Source organism: Aulonocara stuartgranti, assembly GCF_965226115.1.
Source record: "Aulonocara stuartgranti genome assembly, chromosome: 18".
NCBI classification, from domain to species: Eukaryota; Metazoa; Chordata; class Actinopteri; order Cichliformes; family Cichlidae; genus Aulonocara; species Aulonocara stuartgranti.
In genome coordinates, this window is record NC_138954.1 from 33,693,896 (window position 1) to 33,715,318 (window position 21,423).

Sequence of the window (21,423 nt, forward strand, 5' to 3'; positions counted from 1 at the left end):
ACAAACTCCACCACTGGCCACTCACAGGAGAGAAGACGAGGAAGAAGAGTGCAAGGGAGAGGTGTGCAGGTTCCATCATCTGCCTGCGTCTCTCTCAGGTGGATGCTCTCTGATCTGTATGAGCACAGATATTGCACACATGCAAACATATAGGCAAGGAAGATGCTGAGGGTCCAATTATGAGAAGTTACTTTCTGCAGAGAGCAGAAGTAATCCAGGTGATTTTCACAAAAAGTGAAAAAACAAGCCGTTTGTCTCCTGCTGCCTCTCTTGTCTCTTTTCCTCTTCGTTATGACCTCTCTCTCCTGCCCTGTTTCCACCCCCCCCCTGACATCTCCTCTCTGCACACCCCCACCCTCCTTTTTCTCTGTGTAATTATTGACTCCCCCTACTTTGGAGGGGGGACTCTACACCACAGCTGACTTGACTTGATTTTTCTCTCCCGTTGCCTCACAGACAAGAAGATTAGAGCGTTCGTTAACAAGGCCTCAATCCTCCACCTCCTTCCGTGCATCTACTGCCATTTCTGTGATCACACATGTGGTCTAAAAGTCATGACGCACACTGACTGTTATAAAGCAGAAACACAGTGGGAGTGGGGCACAACCATGTGGTCTACACGCAAATATCATCCCCATGGCCGCACGTGTGTGACAAATTAAAAAGTACATGTATCAGTAAGGAAGTGTTTGACATGCCTTTAATGAAATATAACTACATACTGCGCTGCATGTCTGTGTAAGCGCTCAGGTGTTCAGGTCTCCATCATCAGACTGAGGTTAGGATACATCATACTGTGGACAAGTGGAGCAACCAGACTGTTTTCAGAGGGACTCAGAAACTTCATTCTTATCATTTGCTTATGAAGACATGCCTTCCTAAAGTAGCATGAAAGTGCACCATGAAGACCGGCTGACATGCAGACTTTTCTAATGTGAACCTCAATTATCTGTCAAGTTCATAATGTTATTAATAATGTTTTTCTCTTTAATTATTGAGACATTTTACAAAACAAAACTATTTAGATAGCTGAAACTGGTTAGTGGATGTAACCGTAACATGTTTTGTCATTAGTTGGGTGGTGTAGAGTCCAGAGCAGTGGCGAAGCCTTTGGACCACACACTCCATAAATATCACCCACAGAAATATTGCATTGTTGTTGCCAGATTTATGTTTGTGCAAACCTACAAAAACACCTCTAGTAAAGCTTTGAGGGATGCCTTTTAAGGCTCAGCTTGCTCTACATTCTCACTGACATAAATATATCTATTTATTTAGAGTTGGAGCTGCAGCTGAATCAGTCTCTGTTTTTCACTATTTTGGGATAGCCTACTATTATTATATATTATATAAAAACATTTTTATGATATATCAGCAGCTATACAGGCATAAGAAGAACTTTTTGCTTAGTTACTTTACACATAATAGTTCCCTGTTCTGTCTTGGAGCATGATCAGTGGTTATCTAAGTCCTCACCATCGCTATCAAGTTTGAAACTATTTTTGTCTGTGCTGCTTTGGGGTGGACCAAACCACTAGCAGCTCATAGAGGGGGGAGAACATCCCAAGAAAGCTTTAATACTGTTTAGGATGCAAGTTGTAGTCCAACACGCTAACATTAAAAACGATTTTATTTGGTTAAGAATTCATTTTTTCAAAATTTCACATTTCACCACTATTTTAAAGAGAGTCTCTTACAACTTAGCCCGACCATATCTGGTGCTACGCTGGCCCCAATTTTGTTGATCATCATACTAAATGAAACTACGGTGAATCAGGAGGGAAAACATTGCAGAGGCATTAGAAGGGAGGTTTCTTTTAAGAGCACAGAGGGAAAGCTTTGCTTCAGTGTGTCCTTTGGCACATAGTTTTTCGGTCACTTTCTACATACATTTCATACATTCCACTGTAACATAGAAATTGAATAAAAAAGTAAGAAAATGATCAAATATTCATATTATGTGACATTAGATAACATGTGAGAAGACTGCGGTTTAGAGATTGAATGTGTAATTCTTATTCAGAAACAATGAGTTATTCGTGTAATACTAATGTTTTTGATTGTAGTTACATCTCATTCTTAGTTTTTGACTTGTGCTCTCATGTATGTGTCTATAACTAGAAAAGCTCAAATTTCCATCACCATTGCCAGAGAATGGTGCTGTTGGGTAAAAGCAGGAAAATGGCTTCACCTTTAATAGCAAGCGCTCATTTGCTCCCTGACGCAAAATTATGATGATTGTTTCTTAATTGCACGATAAAAGGTTTGGACTTCACTCTGCTGCCGCTCACTGATCACAGAGCGAGGACAGGGGCCCCACGTTGCTGATGACAAAGGCATGACTGTTCTCTTGTGTATTGTCTCTGTAAATGTTTGGTGAGCTCCAGGACAAAGGCTGGATTGGTGGTAATGACTGGATTGTGATGTTTGTTTAGGTTTGAGTTTACTTGTACTGTTTGCTGTTTTTTTTTTTTTTTAGAATGGAAGTGATTATTTATTTGAGCTAAAAAACATTTGATTCTGTATATTTCAGTCACATTTTTATTGAGGATAAAGAAACCATTTGCCAACCAGTTACTACAGCAAAACAGACGTTTTGCTATAGTAACAAATGTAACTCAAAAAACCTCAAGTCTCAGCCATGTGTTGTGTGATTTACTTACGGAGTTGAACAAGAACCTAATTCTGTTATTCAGTGTTTTATCCAAGTATCAGTGGCTATCAACAAGTAGCTTTTACTGTAGCTACATCAATCACAGACTTTCTTATGTAGTTGAACTAATTAAAATGAAAAATGGCAACCAGAAACTGTCAATCAAATCGATTTTTTCTTAGCTATTCTCCTACTGGTTGGATGTCTGGCTGGTCACAGCAAAAAGACCACCCAAGGGGAAAAAAGAAACGCCCAAGAATTACAGTATTGTTCAATGCATTGTGTAGTAAAGAGCAGAATACTTCATTTGAACTCATAGTTGAAAGTACTGTTTTTATTAATGTTATCCACTTCTTTCGTCTGTTTCCTTGTTTTCCACTTATATGTTAACTTAAACTCATGTCTATGCTAAGTCTGCTAAGCCTGTTAGCAGAATCCAACCAACTACCTAACCCAGTGATTTCATGTTCTGCAATTCAACTTTATTTACACAGCGCCAAATCACAACAACAGTATTTGTATTGTAAGGTAGACCCTACAATAATACATACAGAGAAGAACTCAATAATCATATGACCCCTTATCAGCAAGCACTTTGATGACAGCGGGAAGGAAAAACTTCCTTTTAACAGGAAGAAACCTCCAGCAGAACCAGGCTCAGGGAGGGGGCGGGGCCATCTGCTGTGATCGTTTGGAGTGATAGAAGGAAGACAGGATAAAGACATGCTGTGGAAGAGCCAGAGATTAATAACAAGTGTGATTCAGTGCAGAGAGGTCTGTGAACACATAGTGAGTGAGAAAGGTGACTGAAGAAGAAACACTCAATGCAACATGGGAATCCCCCAGCAGCCTACACCAGCATAACTAAGGGAGGATTCGGGGTCACCTGATCCAGCTCTATGTTATTTATGTTACTCATTAAGATAAGATGGGGCCTGAATGTGTAATGGCACAAGGTGTTGCTGAACGTGCTCTAAAAACTTGAACTTTAAACACTTATTTCCTTAATCCAGTTTCACAGAGAGTGTTAAATCTGACAGTTTTCTGAGTAGGGCTCCATCATGTGAATGAGACTTTTACTGACATGTATGTAATAAACAATGTAATAACAATGCCTAAACTAGCCTGAAATTAACTAGCACCTGAACTCTTGGTTTGTAGATTTGGATAAGGGTTTCTAGCTTGTAAAATAGGACTTGTACAAATCTGCAAATTTATCAGAAATTGTTATAAATTAGACTATTATCTCTTAGTGGTTGTAATAAGAATGTAAGTGTTGCAACTGCATCAGAAACATGAGTCAATGAGCTGATGCCAAATGGAGCCTTTTGGCCACATTCAAACAGTAAATGAAAAGAGAGTGCTTATTTGCAAACATGACCCCAGTCGGGCTTTATGTTGTCAAAAAGTAACAGAAAGAAAGCTGAGCTCTGATGTGCGAAGGCGAATGTTAAGGACAATATTCTAAAACACTTCTTCAGTAAAGACTCAGAGAAGAGAAACACAGAGTTCTTGCTAGCAAGGGCAGTTCCCTACTGAGAGACTCCGGTGAGGAACTGCCCTGGTCTTTATTTGAACGTATGTGTGTGTGTGTGTGTGTGTGTGTGTGTGTGTGTGTGTGTGTGTGTGTGTGTGTGTGTGTGTGTGTGTTACTGCTGATCAAAGGGTCATGAAAGCACAAAAGGTACATCCTTGGTCAGGAAAGGGTAGTCTCCCCCTCACCCTAAATAACATGGTGAGGAAGTCCAGCAGTTCATCTATATGTAAAGAAGCACTTAAACTAAAACAGACATAGCTACGTTAATCCTGCCGTAAAACAATAAGAGAAAGTATGACCTTTCTCGTGCTCCCAGGATGTGGGTGTGTGGAATACACACCAAGCCTTTGCAGCCTGTTAAAGATCACACAACCTATCCCTACACAATTGATTATATGCCTCTGAGTATACATGGTTGAATATTTCCTAATACAAATAACTACAAGCAGTATTCTACCATATGCAAACTTATATCACTAAAAGATTATACTGACTACTAAATACAATTTTCTATTGACAGCGAACGTGGTGAACTGCTCCACATTCTTACGAGTATTTACAGACCCTTTTTTCTATACATGCTGACCCCATTTAGGGCCCCTGGATTCCAGGAGGAGTAACCCCTTCACCCTTCACCTCTCTCTCACTTCCTGCTCTACCTAGCAACTGCTACAACAATAAATGCTAATTGGTTTACTGTCACAGCCAATCCCATGGATGAAACTAGGAATTTATTTACAAAAAAGTTCCATTTAAGCGTCTCCTGGAAAGACAAAGGAAAATCACAGAGGCATGCGTCTGTGTGGATATTTTGATATAACAGTTTTAGTTACAGAATTTCTTTAGATGACGTAAGATGCCAATTTTAAACAAAAACGTGTCCTGCTTTTGATTAATAATCAGAAAACAGTGATGTAGATTTATGTACATAAATGTGTTAAGATAAACAAGCTGTACAAGTATAACTATGACACATGGGCACATGGTGTCATTTCTAATATCAGTATATTCAGAATCAATAAAATCAATGAAACAGTATATTGACCACACATTAAGACACTGCAGTTGAAATCATACTGTGCTTCGTTCACACATGCTAGCACTCTGCCACCACCTTGTGGTCAAAAACGGTAAATTGGCTAGAGTTTAGAGAAGCCCAGGATATTTAACTGGCTTAGATGTCACAACACAATCCATCAAAATTACTGCAAGATAAAAATAAAATCCAAAAGAAAAATAATACTTGATATAGTGCGATTTTGTGCCTTTTAGTTACATTTTATTTATACAGCACCAAATTGACACAGCAGTGGCCTTAAGGCACGTTTTTGTAAGGTGAATGTTCTGTCAGAGACAACACCAGCAAGCAGGAGATCTCCTATGAGCAGCAGTTGGCGACACATTACGTATTGGTGTGAGGTTAATGTGTTGTGATCTGTTACAGCAACATTAACCATTGACTGAACTTTTGCCACATTGTGCACTAATGCAACGCCGTCCAAATGACACAATCACAGCATGAATAGTGATCAAGAAGCACTTGAGCTGAGCTAATGGGAGCTGTGATAGAACGCACAAAACACTTAGGAAGCAAGAGGGTGTGGCCCCCCCACACCTTCTAGCAGATCATTACATGAAGGAACCTTTTAAAAAAACAAAAAACAAGCGCGTCCATGCTCACAGGTGTACACACGGGTGATCACACCCACAAACTACACCCTTTTTGGCTCCTACCTCAAAGCACACTGTGTTCTGTTGATCTTATGTGCTGCACAATAATGTTTAACATTTAGTATTTACTGTCATATTCCCATATATCATTGTGATGCTGTTTATTCTATTACTCTTGTTCTCTTCTGCTTGTTTTCTTTTTTCTTTCTCAGCAGGTGATCCAGGTGATTGATATATGCTTTTTTTTTTCTCTGCCCGTTCTGTTGGTTTTTGTTTTTTGCCCTTCTCCCCCGTCCCTCTTCTCAGCTGTTTCTCTTTCCCTCTTTCTTTCTCCCCTTCTTTCCCCCAGTCAAGTCTGTCCCATGTTCAGTAAGTGAAAATAAAATAAACAATAAAAGGTGAATCAAATGGACCATTACGGCAAGGCTGGGATGGTCAATTTGGTAAAGTAAATCCGTTGGGCATCTTTCTTTGCCTTTAGACACTAATTCTGATGGCAAAAGAGCCAAACGGGACAGGCCAAAAAAAAAAAAAAAAAAAAAAAAAGGAAGCAAGACCACAACTAGCAAGTTGTGCTCTTTCTTTTATCTACTACTAAAATGTAGTAGATAAAAAAATTGGAATTTGGTGTCACTTTTGCTCTTTGTGTGTGTGTTCATAAGCCCGAAGTGTGTGTCTGCATGCGCTCTTGGTTTTGTGTGCTTGAATGTACAAGTACTTTGCCAATTAGAGCGAAAGAGGTTTTGGTTCTCAGGGTTAGAACAACAAAAGAACTCATTTACGAGGCACTGCAGACTGTAACCTTTTTTTAAAGGAAGATTACACGTCATTTTTGAAACTGTTCATACAACATTCTTGGACACTTATCTCGAGGCATTTTACAAGCACAAAATTATGCAACTCACAAAGAATTTATTTGTTTTTTTGTTCTTTTAAATTTGTGTGTTTGTGTTGCTGTATATTTTACCCCAGTAAGTTTGACTGACGCCTCGTCTTAACCAACCCTAAAGACTGTAGCTGGGTGGGTGGGCTGCACAGCTGTCAACAGAGAGGACCTGTTTTCAGGTATAGGTGTACCTCACACACTTTCAGACTCCCGAACATGTGCAGACGCTGCACCAACCAGCCAAGCAGTAAATGAAGCCTGTGTTGAGAAGCTGTTTTCCCATCCCGCCCTCACTCCTCTTCCACTTTTCCTGTGTATGTATTTTCAGTTTATATTTCTAGGCCTTTCTATTTGAAAGAGTGTCCAAGAAAGGCTGCTCACACACTAAAAACTAACACTGTCATCAGCTTATGAGTGGCCAAGAAAACCACAGACAAGAATCAGTGACAACACTAAAAGTCAGCTCCACGGCTAAAAGTAAAACTTAGCGAGAATAATTTGGTTGCTATGCTCCTTTAGGACATTTGAGCGTCATATGTGATGGCAACTAAAAAAAATAAAGGGAAGTGGAGCGAAAAATTCAGAAGGGAATAAAATAACTTAAAGCTGAAATATGTATACTGTATGTATGTTGACCAACTGGTTTACAGTGTAATGGAGACAACATGGGTGTTACATAACAGAGGGACAGCAACGTTTCTGCATGTGCGCCTGCACAAAGTAAAGGCGACTGTATGATCAGAAAGACAGCAGCGTCTGTCCTTCTGATTGGATCTCCTCTGTGCCCAGGATGACAGTTGGGACACAAAGAATTCCTGGAATGTGAGAGATGATGGGAGATGTGCACAAACACACTCATACACAGGGGCACACACATATACACACAGAGAAACGGTCACACTTTTTGTGGGCTCTTTGATCTGCTGGCTCAGCCTACTGCCACAGTGAAGACAAAAGGGGGACCACCTGCAGAGGGAAGGGCCATTGTGGCCTGGGAATGAGTTAAAATCTATCAGTCTCTATTAGATGTCTTCTGTGTAAGTTCAAACAACAGGTTACCAGAACGCCTCAGGCTGGGGTGAGGGTGCCCGAGAAATCAGTCGTTTCAGACAAACGAAGAAGTGCTTTACAAAATCCTACAGTCGGAGGTAAAAAAAACAAACAAACACCCAAAACTACTAAGGTAATAATACAATGCTTACCCACAAAATGATGACAAGTACAGAAAGGTTTCTTCTATACAGTGATAAAATCAAGTAACCCTGCCTGATCTACTTCAGCAAGTTGTTCCACAGTCATGGTCCCTAAACAACTCTGCTAGAGATTTTAGGAGTGTTCAGGTGTGTAAGGGATACATTTGAAAATTAAATCAACACCTACAGTCTAGGGACATTAATTGCCATTATGTGGATCCTCTTACAAGATTTAATTAATTTAAATGGGACCAAGTCACAGTCCCCTCAAGGAGCTTTATAATGTAAGGACCCTATAATAATTATTAACAGCTATGAAAAGTTAAGATAAGATAAGATAAGATAAGATAAGATAGAACTTTATTAATCCCTCGGGTGGGTTCCTCTGGGAAATTCGATTTCCAAAAAAGCACAGCACCGACAGAAGTTACAGAGTTACAGAATATTATATATATATATACACACACACACACACACACACACATATATATATATAGATATATATATATATATATATATATATATATATATATATATATATATATATAAATACAGAGACAATATAAATAAAATATACGAAGGGGATAAATAGAATAAATAGGAATAAAAAATAAAAATACAAGTGAATTGCACATTTCAAGTATTGAGTCTATTGCACTGTTGACTATTTACAAAAGTATTGCACAAGGTATTGCACAGTGAGGTGAAGAGGCACTACAGCTTAGTTGTTCCCCCTCCTTTGTCCACCTGTTCCCTCTCCCCTCCAGAGAGGAGTTAAACAGTCTGATGGCGTGTGGGACAAAGGAGTTTTTAAGTCTGTTAGTTCTTGTCTTGGGGAGAAGCAACCTGTCACTGAACAGACTCTTCTGGTTGTTTATGGCCGTGTGCAGAGGATGCCCAGCATTGTTCATAATGTCCAGCAGTTTCTTTAATGTCCTTTTCTCTGCCACTGTCACCAGAGTGTCCAGCTTCATGCCGACCACAGAGCTAGCCCTCCTGATCAGTTTCTCCAGCCTGGATGAGTCCTTCTTTGCTGTGCTGCTCCCCCAGCACACCACAGCATAGAAAAGTACTCCAGCAACCACCGACTGGTAAAACATCCTCAGGAGCTTCCTGCAGATGTTAAAAGACCTCAGCCTCCTGAGGAAGTACAGTCGGCTTTGGGCTTTTTTATACAGGTGCTCTGTGTTGCATGACCAGTCCAGTTTATTGTCCACCCACAGCCCGAGGTACTTGTACTTGTTGACCACCTCCACCTCCTCCCCCTCTATCTGAACCGGCAGTGGACCTGCTCTGGACCTCCCGAAGTCCACAACCAGTTCCTTAGTCTTTGAGGTGTTGAGTTGCAGGTGGTTTGTGTGACTCCATGCGACAAAGTTCCTCACCAGACTTCTGTACTCCTCTTCCTGATCATCCCAGATACACCCCATGATGGCTGTGTCATCTGCAAACTTCTGAATGTGGCATAATTCAGAGTTGTAGCAGAAGTCAGAGGTGTACAGGGTGAAGAGAAGAGGGGACAGCACAGTTCCCTGTGGTGCTCCTGTGCTGCTGACCACAGTGTCAGACGTGATGTCCTTCAGCCTGACGTACTGTGGTCTGTCGGTGAGGTAGTCGGAGATCCAAGCCACCAGGCAGGGGTCCACCTCCATCCTGTTCAGTTTTTCCTGAAGCATACAGGGCCGGATGGTATTAAAGGCACTGGAAAAGTCAAGAAACAGGATCCTGACCGTGCCTTTTCCCCCATCCAGGTGTGAGTGGGCTCTGTGTAGGAGGTACAGGATGGCATCCTCCACTCCGACACCCGCCTTGTATGCAAACTGTAGTGGGTCCTGGGCATGTTGTACCTGTGGTCGGAGGAGGTTGAGGAAGAGCCGCTCTAGAGTCTTCATAAGATGTGACGTCAGTGCCACCGGTCGGAAGTCATTCAGCTCATTGGGCCGGTTCTTTTTGGGGACCGGGACGATGCAGGATGTCTTCCATAGGGCGGGCACTCTCCCCAGTCGCAGACTGAGATTGAAGACTCGTTGTAGCGGCTCCCCAAGTTCAGCAGCACACGCCTTTGGGGAGCCGCTATCAAGTTGTCAGATATTAACACTTAGATTCAAATTAGCTTAATTAAATGTAAATAACAGCTCATGAGTTATTTAAGAAATAGAACTGGAAATCATGTGCACAAAAATAGAAGAATGCAGAAATTATAAATAGAGAATAGCAAAGGGCCAGCGACTGAGCCGTGGGGCATCTCACTGGAAAAGTTACTATTTTAATGTATAGTATGAATATTAAAATCTTCTTTTTCTTGGCATGGAAAAAGAGGGGGAGAGGGAGCAGAGCAGGGAAAAAAGAATAGAAGCAGACACAGAAAGAGGTTAAAAAACAAGAAGAAAACTATGAGTCAGAGAGGTTAGCAGAAGTAGAGTCGAGCCTCAGGGCAGAATCAACCCACTGTCTGCTCACACAGACACAAAGACTGAGTGAAGACAACCTACGGTCCAAACGTTGGCTTTCAGCAATACTGATTCTTATGTTTGAGGGCACACATGCACCACACATATCTGAATGTCTCAAATCACTTAAATCGCTTTCAAATTTGTGTCCCCTTTATGAAGGCCTGCATCGCACAATGGAGAAGTCATAGGGCTACACAATACAGTCTCAGGAACAGTTAACTAGACAAATCAAGAACGTGCTCCACGGTAAATTTGTTTATTCGTATTATTATATTAGGTTTCCCCATGTCTCAGTGATCTAAATCTTACACAGTATACAAACTGGGTGCTTTAACAAGCTCACTCAAAGGTTAAAAGTGTTATAGCAAAACCTTTTTTGTGGATTTTGTTAGAAGGGTTAATAAACATCTCAGTTCCCAAAAATCTGAATTTTCTGGCTATTTTCTGATGTGTTGGGTCTTACAGTGCTACAGATGAACTTCTCACCTTGAACACACTCGTACCCTGATATTGGACGCACACACACACAAAAACACAAACACACAAGTTCAGTCAATGGCACACTGTAAAGCCTACAGAATATTTCAGATAGAGGACTGCATTGTTGTTAGGAGGTCAGAGGTGAACATCTGCAGAAGGACAGTTTCCATTACATCAAGTGTTCATAACTATCACCCAATCAGCCTAAAGTCCCTTTTTGCTCCTCTCACCCTTACTTCACCTCTAGAAACACGCAATCACGCAGACACGCACAGAAACAGAGTGAGACACACACAGGGAGAAAAAGAGGTCGTTGCTGTGAAGCTCAGTGATGTTTTTGCCTCAGTGCATGAATGTATACTGAGGTAGACTGTAGTCTACCTGTCTGCATATAACACACATGCAGATGCAGACATAAGCTGACGACAACAGCGAAATCTATTTTCCAAAGTTTATTTTCTAAAACTGCTTAAATCCTGTTGAGCTGTTTACATCAGCCTATGTCCTGCTTATGCATTAGTAGGGCACAGGGAACTGAATGTGAGATATTCGGCGTGTGTGTGTGTCTGTGATCGGATGTTTGCTCAGCTGCAAGTGTTGTTCTCAGAGCCTCTTGTCTTGCTCCAACGCGAATGCTAATGAAACACAAGGAAGGCAGTGTAAGGAGGTGATTCTTTAGCACATATGATCCTGTAAATACTGTCACATTATCACAGTTACAGTATAGAAGGTGTGTATCCCACTGGGCAACAGTCCAGGACTATAAGACAATTTGGATCCTTCACGGCAATGATGTCATTCCTGTTTGTGTTTTGAAGGCCTCGCCATTGTGCATTGTGACAGATTTTTGCTGTGAACTGTCTGGAATGAAAGGCAACCTTTAGAGAAATGCGACAGGAAAATATTATCTCATGTTTGCTCCACATGTCCCTCTGGCAAAGGACCATCTATCGGCATCCACCCACTGTGCACCACAGAAACCACTATTGTTCAGAATTCCAGTAAAATGCTAGAAAGTGTCAATTTAATTATGCTTTTTCTGTGCATCGGCTAACAGATAGGTGTGACTTCAGGAGAAATTCCTTCATCAAATAGTTTAACAAGTAGTTAAAGTTTGATAGTATACATTTACACCTGGCGCAGGCTTTGTCTTTAAAGCTGGAATAAAATGTGGATTTTTCCTAATGAATGATCTGAAGAATCAAAAAGGTTTGGTCATCTCTGCGGTTCTTTTACAACTGTAAAAGACAGACCTAACATCGAAGAATCTCAGGACCCTGCCATCACCCCACCACTTTCCCCACTTGAGTAGCCTCATGGTTACTTGAAGGCTGACCAAAAGTCTAGTTACATGGCCTCACCAAACTCCTCCCACACCAAAGTTATTGCCAGAGCCGGTTGGACTGCTGGTACCTGTCAGCTTCAGAGTCCCATAGACCAATCAAGGCTGATGGGACTCTTTCTTTAGCATGACTGCTCTCTTCACCACCAAATGATATATGTTTTGGGCAGGCGGCCTGTCCAGGATCCCTTCCTTGCCACCTGATCCAACTCACCACCAAGTGGTGACCAGTTGACTGCTCAGTAGCTAAGTCATGCAGCGACTGATGGGAAAAAAGTGATCACCAACCTGTGACTCAGGGTGTCTTTTATACCAGAGTTGGCAAAAGTACAGACATTCTGTACTTAAGTAGAAGTACAAATACAACTGTTAAAAAATACTCCAGTAAAAGTACTGATTCAACTTCTTTACTCAAGTAAAAATGAAAAAGTTCAGTGTCTGAAATGTACCCAAATAGGAAAGTAAAAAGTAGCTCTTTGGAGGACGTTTCCATTTTTGTGCAGCGCTAACTGAACCTTGTGCTGTCTTAGCATAATGATAAAATAATATCAGTAGATGGGAATACAAACTTTAACTTTTTATTTAAAAAAATCGAATTATACTCAAATTGAATCTGAAGAAAAAGAAGGATGATAAAGGATTTGGTCTATTGCCTACATTGTAGAGGGCGGCTTTGTTTTTAAATAGTAAAATGTGTACAGTCAGAGGTGAAAGTGGATTTATCAGGTGGGAAACCCGAAAATTGTTTGTAATGTTTCATGCAGATGTGTCACGAGTGTCCTGGCTGATTTCCATCCTCTACACTGAAAGCACACTATTTCTAGTGTCTTTTTTCTCCAAGGTATAAAGTTGGTATGAAGGTGAATGGATGTCAGCATCATCAGCTAAAGATTCACATGAATCTGTGCTACAGCTGATGTAACGGAAATCAGACCATGAAAGCACAGCCACTGTGCAGCAGTCACACACTGTTCTTTACTCCATCACAGTACAAACGTAGCTGTTTATCCTGCAGAGGATTGTCATGCAACCTTTAAATAACACAGTGAGTTTACCTCAGTTTGTTTTGCATGTTTCACAATATGAAAAATTTCCAATCAGACCCAGTATCTGATTTAAAAACATGAGGACTTACACTTTAAATTTCCAGCTAATCAAACACCACTGAGCAGTTCTTACCTTTAAATCTTCTAAGTGCCACAAATGGAGGGGCAGCTGGTCATTCCCTGGCAGATAACAGCCAGGTATCACAAAATCATTTGAGTCTCTCATTCATCAAAAGCGCAGAAAGCCAAAATAGGTACTGAAGAACTGAGTGCACATTCACTGTTCCTCAGGGAACGATAAGGGCTAAGGGAAAGAGAAATGTCTGAGCTGATGTAAAACAGTTGACAGTGAACCGTACCACAGAATGTCACAACACAGAACTTGGAAGATCTTGGTGTGCTCGAGGACAGCGGTCCCCAACCTTTTTTGTGCCACGGACCGGTTTATGCCCGACAACATTTTCACGGACTGGCTTTTAAGGTGTCGCGGATAAATACAACAAAATAAAACTAGTACCGGTACCGAAAAAAAGAAGATTTATTCATAACAGACGTGAAAAGACCCAGGAAAAGAGAGTAAACGATAAAAACGATAACAAAATAACGCTGAAAACCGATAAAAACCCTGAAAACCAGACATTTCACACCTGAGCTTCAACTCTCGCGGCCCGGTACCAAACGACTCACGGACCGGTACCGGTCCGAGGCCCGGGGGTTGGGGACCGCTGCTCTAGGACAAAAGCTTGTTGTGAGGAAATTAAATTGCTACATGTATATTGTGTATGAGCTCTCTCCTGGATAGAAAATTTGGGATTTGCTGTGCCATAACTTCCCTTTAAGCATCACGAAAATCAAGTTTGCATTACTTGGGATTTAGAGTTTTAACAAACTGAGTGTGTGTTTATGTGACACTCTCTATCTGCAAACAGGAAAAGATGGGCATAATTTCTGTGCCCACAGAGTCAGACCCAAAACGCAAAATCATTCCCAAGCATAAACACAGGCGCAGAAGAACCGTGTACTGTCAACATTTTCCTTAAACTTGGACATTTCGTGGCCTGTTTAGCAGAGGTAAATGAGTGAGTGCAACAGTTTGTCATGTAAAGTCAGACAGACAGGAACATGAAAGAAATTTGGGACGATTCAGACACTTACATCTGTAAATCTGTACGAAGCAGTGTTGTGGACAGACTTGTCCATAAAACCCTCAAAAATGTATTTTGAGATCAATCTGTAGCACAAATTTTAAGGGTGGGGCTTTAACAAAAGGGAACGCCATTGTTCAATTCAATTTTAGCCCGATTGCTATACTGCATTCACTTTAAATTAAGATGTATTTAAGGTTAGGAAAATGTGAGTGGAGCTAACAATGAGAAGAAATATCGTCAAACAAACTGGGCTCCTCTCATAGGCAGTTGCTGTCTGATGTGATCTCAGTAGCTTTAAACTCATTTTCATAGCTCTGTGGCTTCCAACAGCCTGCAGATGATTGTGAACTGAGGAGCCACAATTCTTCCATAAGATAAACAGCTGGTCACCACTGACCTCAGGTATACAGTTCAATTCAGTTTTGTTTATATAGTGCCAAATCATGACAGCAGTCGCCTCAAGGAGTTTTATATTGTAAGGTAAAGATCCTACCATAACACAGAGAAAACCCCAACAGTCAAAGGATATATACAGATAGTCCGGCTCACTCACACATGTAGGCAAGCTGACCCACCATACACACTACAGTACAAAGAGATGCTGTTATCTTTTAACCCATATGACAATAAAACCTTTACTATCATCCAGCATACAGTATTTTTCTTTTTTTATTTCTTTTCTATCCAGAGAGAGACAATTATCCTCTAAGACCTGAATGTATGCCAAAACATGAGAAGCTCACAATGGGGCTGGGCTACAGCTACAAGCACAGTGGCAGTTAAAGCTATGTCATTGCTGCAGTCATAGTCACGCCTACAGCCTGTCTCTGCACATGTTTTTAACTGCAGAAAACTTGGACTTGTCATAGAAGGGGTAGCACATTCATGATGGCTGCATTCCATCTGGCTGAGGCTATGCTGTTTTGATTGCTTGGGCTTACAGAGACACATAATAGAGTTGAAGCATCATTTATTCCATTGGTACTTTCCCTCCTGCAGTTAGTGAAAATGTATACTGGGGGAAAAAAGCCATATTTCCTTGAAGCAGTCTGCAGCTAGGATATCTATCTAGCTATATCTAGCAGGCGGAGCTGAGACCATGTCATTGGGTTATTTTCCCACTAAAGGAGTCCAAATGAGTGTATACATCTAAAATCATGGGCTTGCTAGTGTATAAAAGGGAAATAGAGGTTTGTGGTATGTCTCTCAAGCTGTCAAACTGAAACACCACACTTCACACCACCCTGAATCCTCCCTTAGTTATGCTGCAATAGGTGTAGGCTGCTGGGGGAGTCCTTTGATTCACATTGAGTATTTCCTCTTCAGTCACCTTTCTCACTCACTATGTGTTAATAGACTTCTCTGCACTTAATCATCTTGCTATTAATCTCTGGCTCTTCCACAGCATGTCTTTATCCTGTTTCCCTTCTATCACTCCAAACATCACAGCAGATGGCCCCGCCCCTCCCTGAGCCTGGTTCTGCTGGAGGTTTCTTCCTGTTAAAAGGGAGTTTTTCCTTCCCACTGTCGCAAAAGTGCTGCTCATAGGGGGTCATATGATTATTGGGGTTTTCTCTGTATGTATTACTGTAGGGTCGACCTTACAATATAAAGTGCTTTGAGGCGATAGTTGTTGTGATTTGGCGCTGTGTAAATAAAGTTGAATTGAATTGAATTCACTAAACCAGCAAGAGTGAGAAGATGGAACACAAACTCATTTTTGACTACTTTTCTGACAGTAACATAAAGGGAGTAAAGCCTGACATTTGAGGCACAGTGCCATACACACTAACACACATTTTCCTTACATATACAAAAAACTAACTACGCTGATGTCCACCCGAACTCTCAAGAAGGTTTTAAATGTGGCATATTTGTGGGAAGTGGCTCAGTTAAGAGTTTCATAAGTTTCATAAGTTAAACTTAAAACGTTCTCCTTCTCTGAAATCATCTGGAAATATTGTGTTCAAAATGACAACGTGTATCAAAAGTTGGAGAAGCAGGACATTTCTTCATTTGGTTTCTGTGTCAGGTTCTTGTGTGTATGTGCTCTGTACATGCACCAGTTTCATGAGAGTTACGTATCTTTATGTCTCTAAAACACTGGTTTAACATTTAGCTGTGAGGCTATGCAGAGACATTTGCAAGAGTGATAAACAATGCTAAACAATTCAGATGAAGCTCAGCGGGTCCCCCCCCCATGGTATCATGTGTGTCCCTATCTTTATAATATACTGTATTATGTTATAGTGATTGATGCTCATATTCAACACGACCAAAGATTCGTACAACAAGATTAGTCTGTGAAGGTTCTCAGTCATCCAGGTCATCATAGTCTAAAGAGCTTGGAGAGAAAAGCATCTGGACTTCTTTGAGTTCTTTGAGTTTAAAGAACAAGTACAAGTTTCACTTAATGTGCTAAAAGCTCTAAACGCCCAGTTGCAAAACTTTTTCTACTTTTTCATCAGTGTGAAAAGCTGATAAGGTAAAACCCTACAATAATACAGAGAAAACCCTACTTGGTGACAGTGGGAAGGAAAAAATCCCCTTTAAGAGGAAGAAACCTCTGACAGAACCAGGTTCTGGAGGAAGATGGGAGAAAAGCCAAAAGTCACAGCCAATCAAAATAAAGCTTAAAACAATTGCGATTAATTGTGCAAATACAGAAGCTTAACTCACATAAATTAGTGAAGTTTCAGACTTTTTTTCAGTTGGAAAAATGCTGTCTTTATATGCTTGATGCCCCAAAGCACAGATAGAGTGTAAGAGACACACAATGATAGAGATTCATGGCCAGCTTTTTCGAAAGAAACCATGGAAACAGTGTACTCAAACAGCAACAACAAACAGCTTCTCTTGAATGTTATGTTTGTTTTTTAAAAGCCATTACTTCAAGCTGTAAATCTGAATATTTATCTTCAAAAAAATCATCAGGTCAAACCAATAAATGCTTCTGATATTCCTTTCATTTCCTCGGCAGCAGCACAAATCCCCCTTCTTTCCTCATTTTGAACCCAGGCACACGCAGTTTTTCTGAAAATGCTAAAGGGTCCCAAAGTCAGAGCACTACATCACCTCTTTGAGCATCACATCATGGAAAATATGAAAGAAAGGCTATTTTGACTGGAAATTGAAAGGACCCTCAAAGAAACACCCATTATGCTGAGACTTTTCCCCCCCATTAAAAACAGAGCTGACCGTTACACTCATAAACCAATGGCACCTTTTACAGTTGGCCCATTGTGCCCAACTGTGTTCAAATCAAAGTCTGGCTGAATGAGCACATTCCAGGCAGGACGTGGGACTGCAGCGAGGGCTCTCAGTGCTGTAATATACTGAAGACATTTAGGTAAAGGGTCTTTGATACACCTCTATAACATGCTTGCTTTCCAGGTTTTAGTCATAAAACACCAAAGGGAGCTTGGAGGGAGTTTTACTCCAGTAACATCAGAGACTGAATAAGGTCAGGAGTAAAAGTGATGTGAGGTCTTGGGTAAAACTGTTAAAAAGAAAGGCGGGCAACTGTCAAGTGCTAGTAAATGGTGGAAATTATGTTGTGGGCAGCAGAGAGAATTGAGTTGACATTTGGCTATAACTAAGGTTTTTACACTAACAGGACTGACATTGTCAGCAGCACAATAATATGACTTGGTTTTACTGTACAGAGGAAACACGTCAGAAACAAGACTCCTACTGGGCTCACCTCACATTCATTTATATTGGCTAAACATTGAATCCTTTCAGGGCAATTCAACCAACGGTAAATGGAAAGTGAAGGTTCCTGGAGCTGGGGCATTTTTTTCGGTGGGGGAGTGGGGGTCTGAAGTATGGAAAACAGTTTTCAGCTGAAATTGCAGTGTAGTCTACAAATGTGTAAATCATGAATGACGATGAAGTCCACTCTGACCACTAAATTTAAGTCCAGTGTTGTGATTTCAGCCCTTAAAAGCATACCTAAAAGAAGTTATCTGATTTCAAGTTTCTAAACTCAGGAGAGTGTTTTTCCCACTGGCTCGTTTGGACAGAGCACTCATATATTCTAGACATGCATCCAGTGGACATTAAACTGATTTTAAACTGCCAGGTTAACAGCAGTGACCAATGGGACATTTGTGTGTGAGAAGAATTCACAGTGAGGAAGTGGGCTTCGTTTGTCTTTGCGTCCACCAAGGACTGCTACATAACATGCTCACGTTGTAAGAATGTATCTGACATGAAGAATTTCCTGTTGTGCTACATGTAAGGACATCTTTGTGAAATGACACTATCGGGAGTTCATAGGTGAAAACTATCCATGTTCAGGGTGAGCTGATTGATTTCCAAAATCTTTAGGTTGTATCAGTGTAGACCCAAGTTTGTTTACATTTCAGGCCCACACTGTATTATCAAAAATATTCACTGGCCCACGCTTTGTGCACTAATGTGTGGATCCCTAAACTTTTCCTACAAAGCTGGAAGCATGACATTGTCCAAAATGTCTTGGTATGCTCAAGTATTAAGAACTTCTTTTACTAGAACTAAGCGGCACAGCCATCTGTGGTGACTGGTTAGGGGTGAGGGAACCTTGCCCACTTCCAAGTCTTCAGACAGAATAATGCTTCCTTAACCGTCCCAAATAACCACCACAAGCTTCTAGGACCAAATCAACTCACACAGCTGGTTTTTTTTGGGTTAAAACAGCTGTGGGGTGCTGTACACTCTAGACTGTAAACGTATTAATGTCATTGCTGGATTTCTGCATTTTAAGACGAGATCGAAAGGCACTGACTCATTTTGTTAGCCTCGAGCTGCTATCGGAGGAGCTGTAGCTTTTTGCCTCAAGTCTCAACCCACAGGTTGCTGCTTTCTCTGGGTGCTGTGGGCGCGCACAGTGTCACGAGCTGTGTGAATAATCAATATCTCAGTGTTGACAAGTCTTTCCGAGACATATCAAGAACATGAGTTCTAACCAGATGTTCTAACATTATTTTTATCATCCATTGTCAAACATCACCTACACACCACTGACATCAAACTGGCACAGGATCAAAACATGCCACTCATAACTCACTGCACGCACACACACACACACACACACACACACACGCACGCACGCACGCACGCACACGCACGCGCGCACACACACACACGCACGCACGCACGCACACACACACACACACACACACACACACACACACACACAGAGGAAACCCCCTCACAGCATTACCATACAAACACTTCACTTCTCACCCTGGTGCAGAGTTTGACTTCTACCTACATCATCATACGTAAAGGATTTAGGGGACAGAGGAAGCCTGGCCCATTCCCAAACAAACAAATAAACCATCACTCTCCTGCTGAGCTGTGAGCCGAGCCCCACAGCAGGCAGCCGCTGAATGAAAAGCACCACAGCAGGCAGAGGTGTGATAATGGAAATGGGAAGGGGGCTGAACCATATTGTGTGACTCATAATGGATCTGTGTGAGAGCAGTGGATTCAAGTGCAGACTCTTTTGTTGGCATTAAAGACGGTTAACTGCTATTTTGAGGAAGTTTTAAGCCATTTGTTTTACAAGAACTCTCCACCAGTTTAAGCTCTGCAAATTATTTGGGAATTAGTGAGGACAGGGTAGAAAGATGCTTTTTGGAGAAAAGCCTGTGAGGTCTGAGTGTTTTACATGATGTAAATCAGAATCTTAAATTATTTTACTAGATCATGTATGATTACCAGATGTTATCTAGCTGGAGAATAAGCAAATAATTGTGCATGAATCCAAAGCAAAAATTAGATTTTTTGATGTATATTTATCAGATGATAATTTGAGCTAAAGGAGAGTGCAGCATAAAAAACTAGTAAGTTAGTTGACATGCTAGCAGACCAGACACTGAATTGTCCATTCCTGAAAGATTTATTCTTGTGATTTTAGTCTTTGAGAGGAAAATCCTAGTTGTTAAAAGTCATTTTTAAGAACTAGGATTTGTCAATAGTTTGTTTTTTTGTAAGGTTTCAACATTACCCTGAGAAATTTCATCAAGCATCTCTCACCTAAGGAAAGTTCACTTAAAATCCCTAAAAGACAATGACTCGCTTGAGAAATACCGTATAGAAACGTCTACAACCGTAGATCAATAATTTGGCATCATAGTTAACTTATATGCTTACTTATTATGTGTCGATCGCTTTAAAACACTTTTGCTGTCTATAGTTCAGTGGGATTAATCATCAACACTAGGAAACATGTCCCTCCTTAGATCAAGCATCTCTGGGTCACTGTCCCATTTTCTTTTTGCAATCGCAGACCCGTCCCAGCTGTTACTTTCTTTATACAGGCCATGCTGAGCTGCAGCTGCGTGAACCTTACCTTCTGTAACCTGCAGAGCCGCTGCCAGCCAGCACAGCAGCATGGTAAGACACCATCTAAGAAGACACATCAGACACATAATGAAAGTTGCATTTGGAGAAATTCTGCATAGACTTAAAAAAAAAAAGAAAGTTAAAACACACTGCAAAAAAGTTCATGACATCGATTTAAAATTCCAGCTGAAATGTAATAGCAGAAATCTAGCAGTGTATAGAAGAAATGAACAGGTCTGCTCTGAGAAATGCTTTTATAATTTCAATAATAATAATAATAATAAAAATGCAGAAAATGTTGAGGTAAGATATAAATAACAGCTTCTTACCGCTGAGACATTTCAGTAAATACGCAAATCCAGCTTTGGAAGTAAACTCCAAGTACATGTGTGAGGCAAACTTTGTGGTCCCTCTGCCTGACTGTGCAGACCTGAAGTCACAGTGCTGCTCTCTCTCCCTCCCTCTCTCCCTCTCTCTCTCTCAGCACAAAGACTCCCTCAGTTCTGTCTCTGACTCTTAGGACCCACACAGTTGGGAAATTTGACTCGCTTGAAGGAAAAAAACGTACTCTTTAGACCTTCTTTGTTAACCTGCTGGTTGAGACAATTTCCTTTGATTGATAATAACGTGATGGGCTGTTATTTAAAGTTAAACGCATCTACCAGTGAATCGACTTTCTAT

General features: G+C 40.9%; 1 protein-coding gene across 4 annotated transcripts in view; it reads right to left on the bottom strand.

Moving 5' to 3' along the window:
• Positions 1-21,208, bottom strand: part of col15a1b (collagen, type XV, alpha 1b) — a gene marked incomplete at its 3' end in the record, with an annotated part of 57,395 nt that extends 36,187 nt beyond the window's left edge. For 3 of the 4 annotated variants that reach the window (XM_082513988.1, XM_082513989.1, XM_082513987.1), the window contains exon 1: positions 1-313. This exon is cut by the window's left edge and continues 306 nt beyond it. In XM_082513988.1, coding sequence (XP_082370114.1) covers positions 1-79 — 79 coding nt within the window. In that variant the 5' untranslated portion in view covers positions 80-313. Of the gene's footprint in view, positions 314-20,749; positions 20,806-21,071 lie in introns of those variants that run through there. The other variant, XM_082513990.1, reaches the window with a different exon arrangement.
• Between the last annotated feature and the right edge of the window lie 215 nt (positions 21,209-21,423).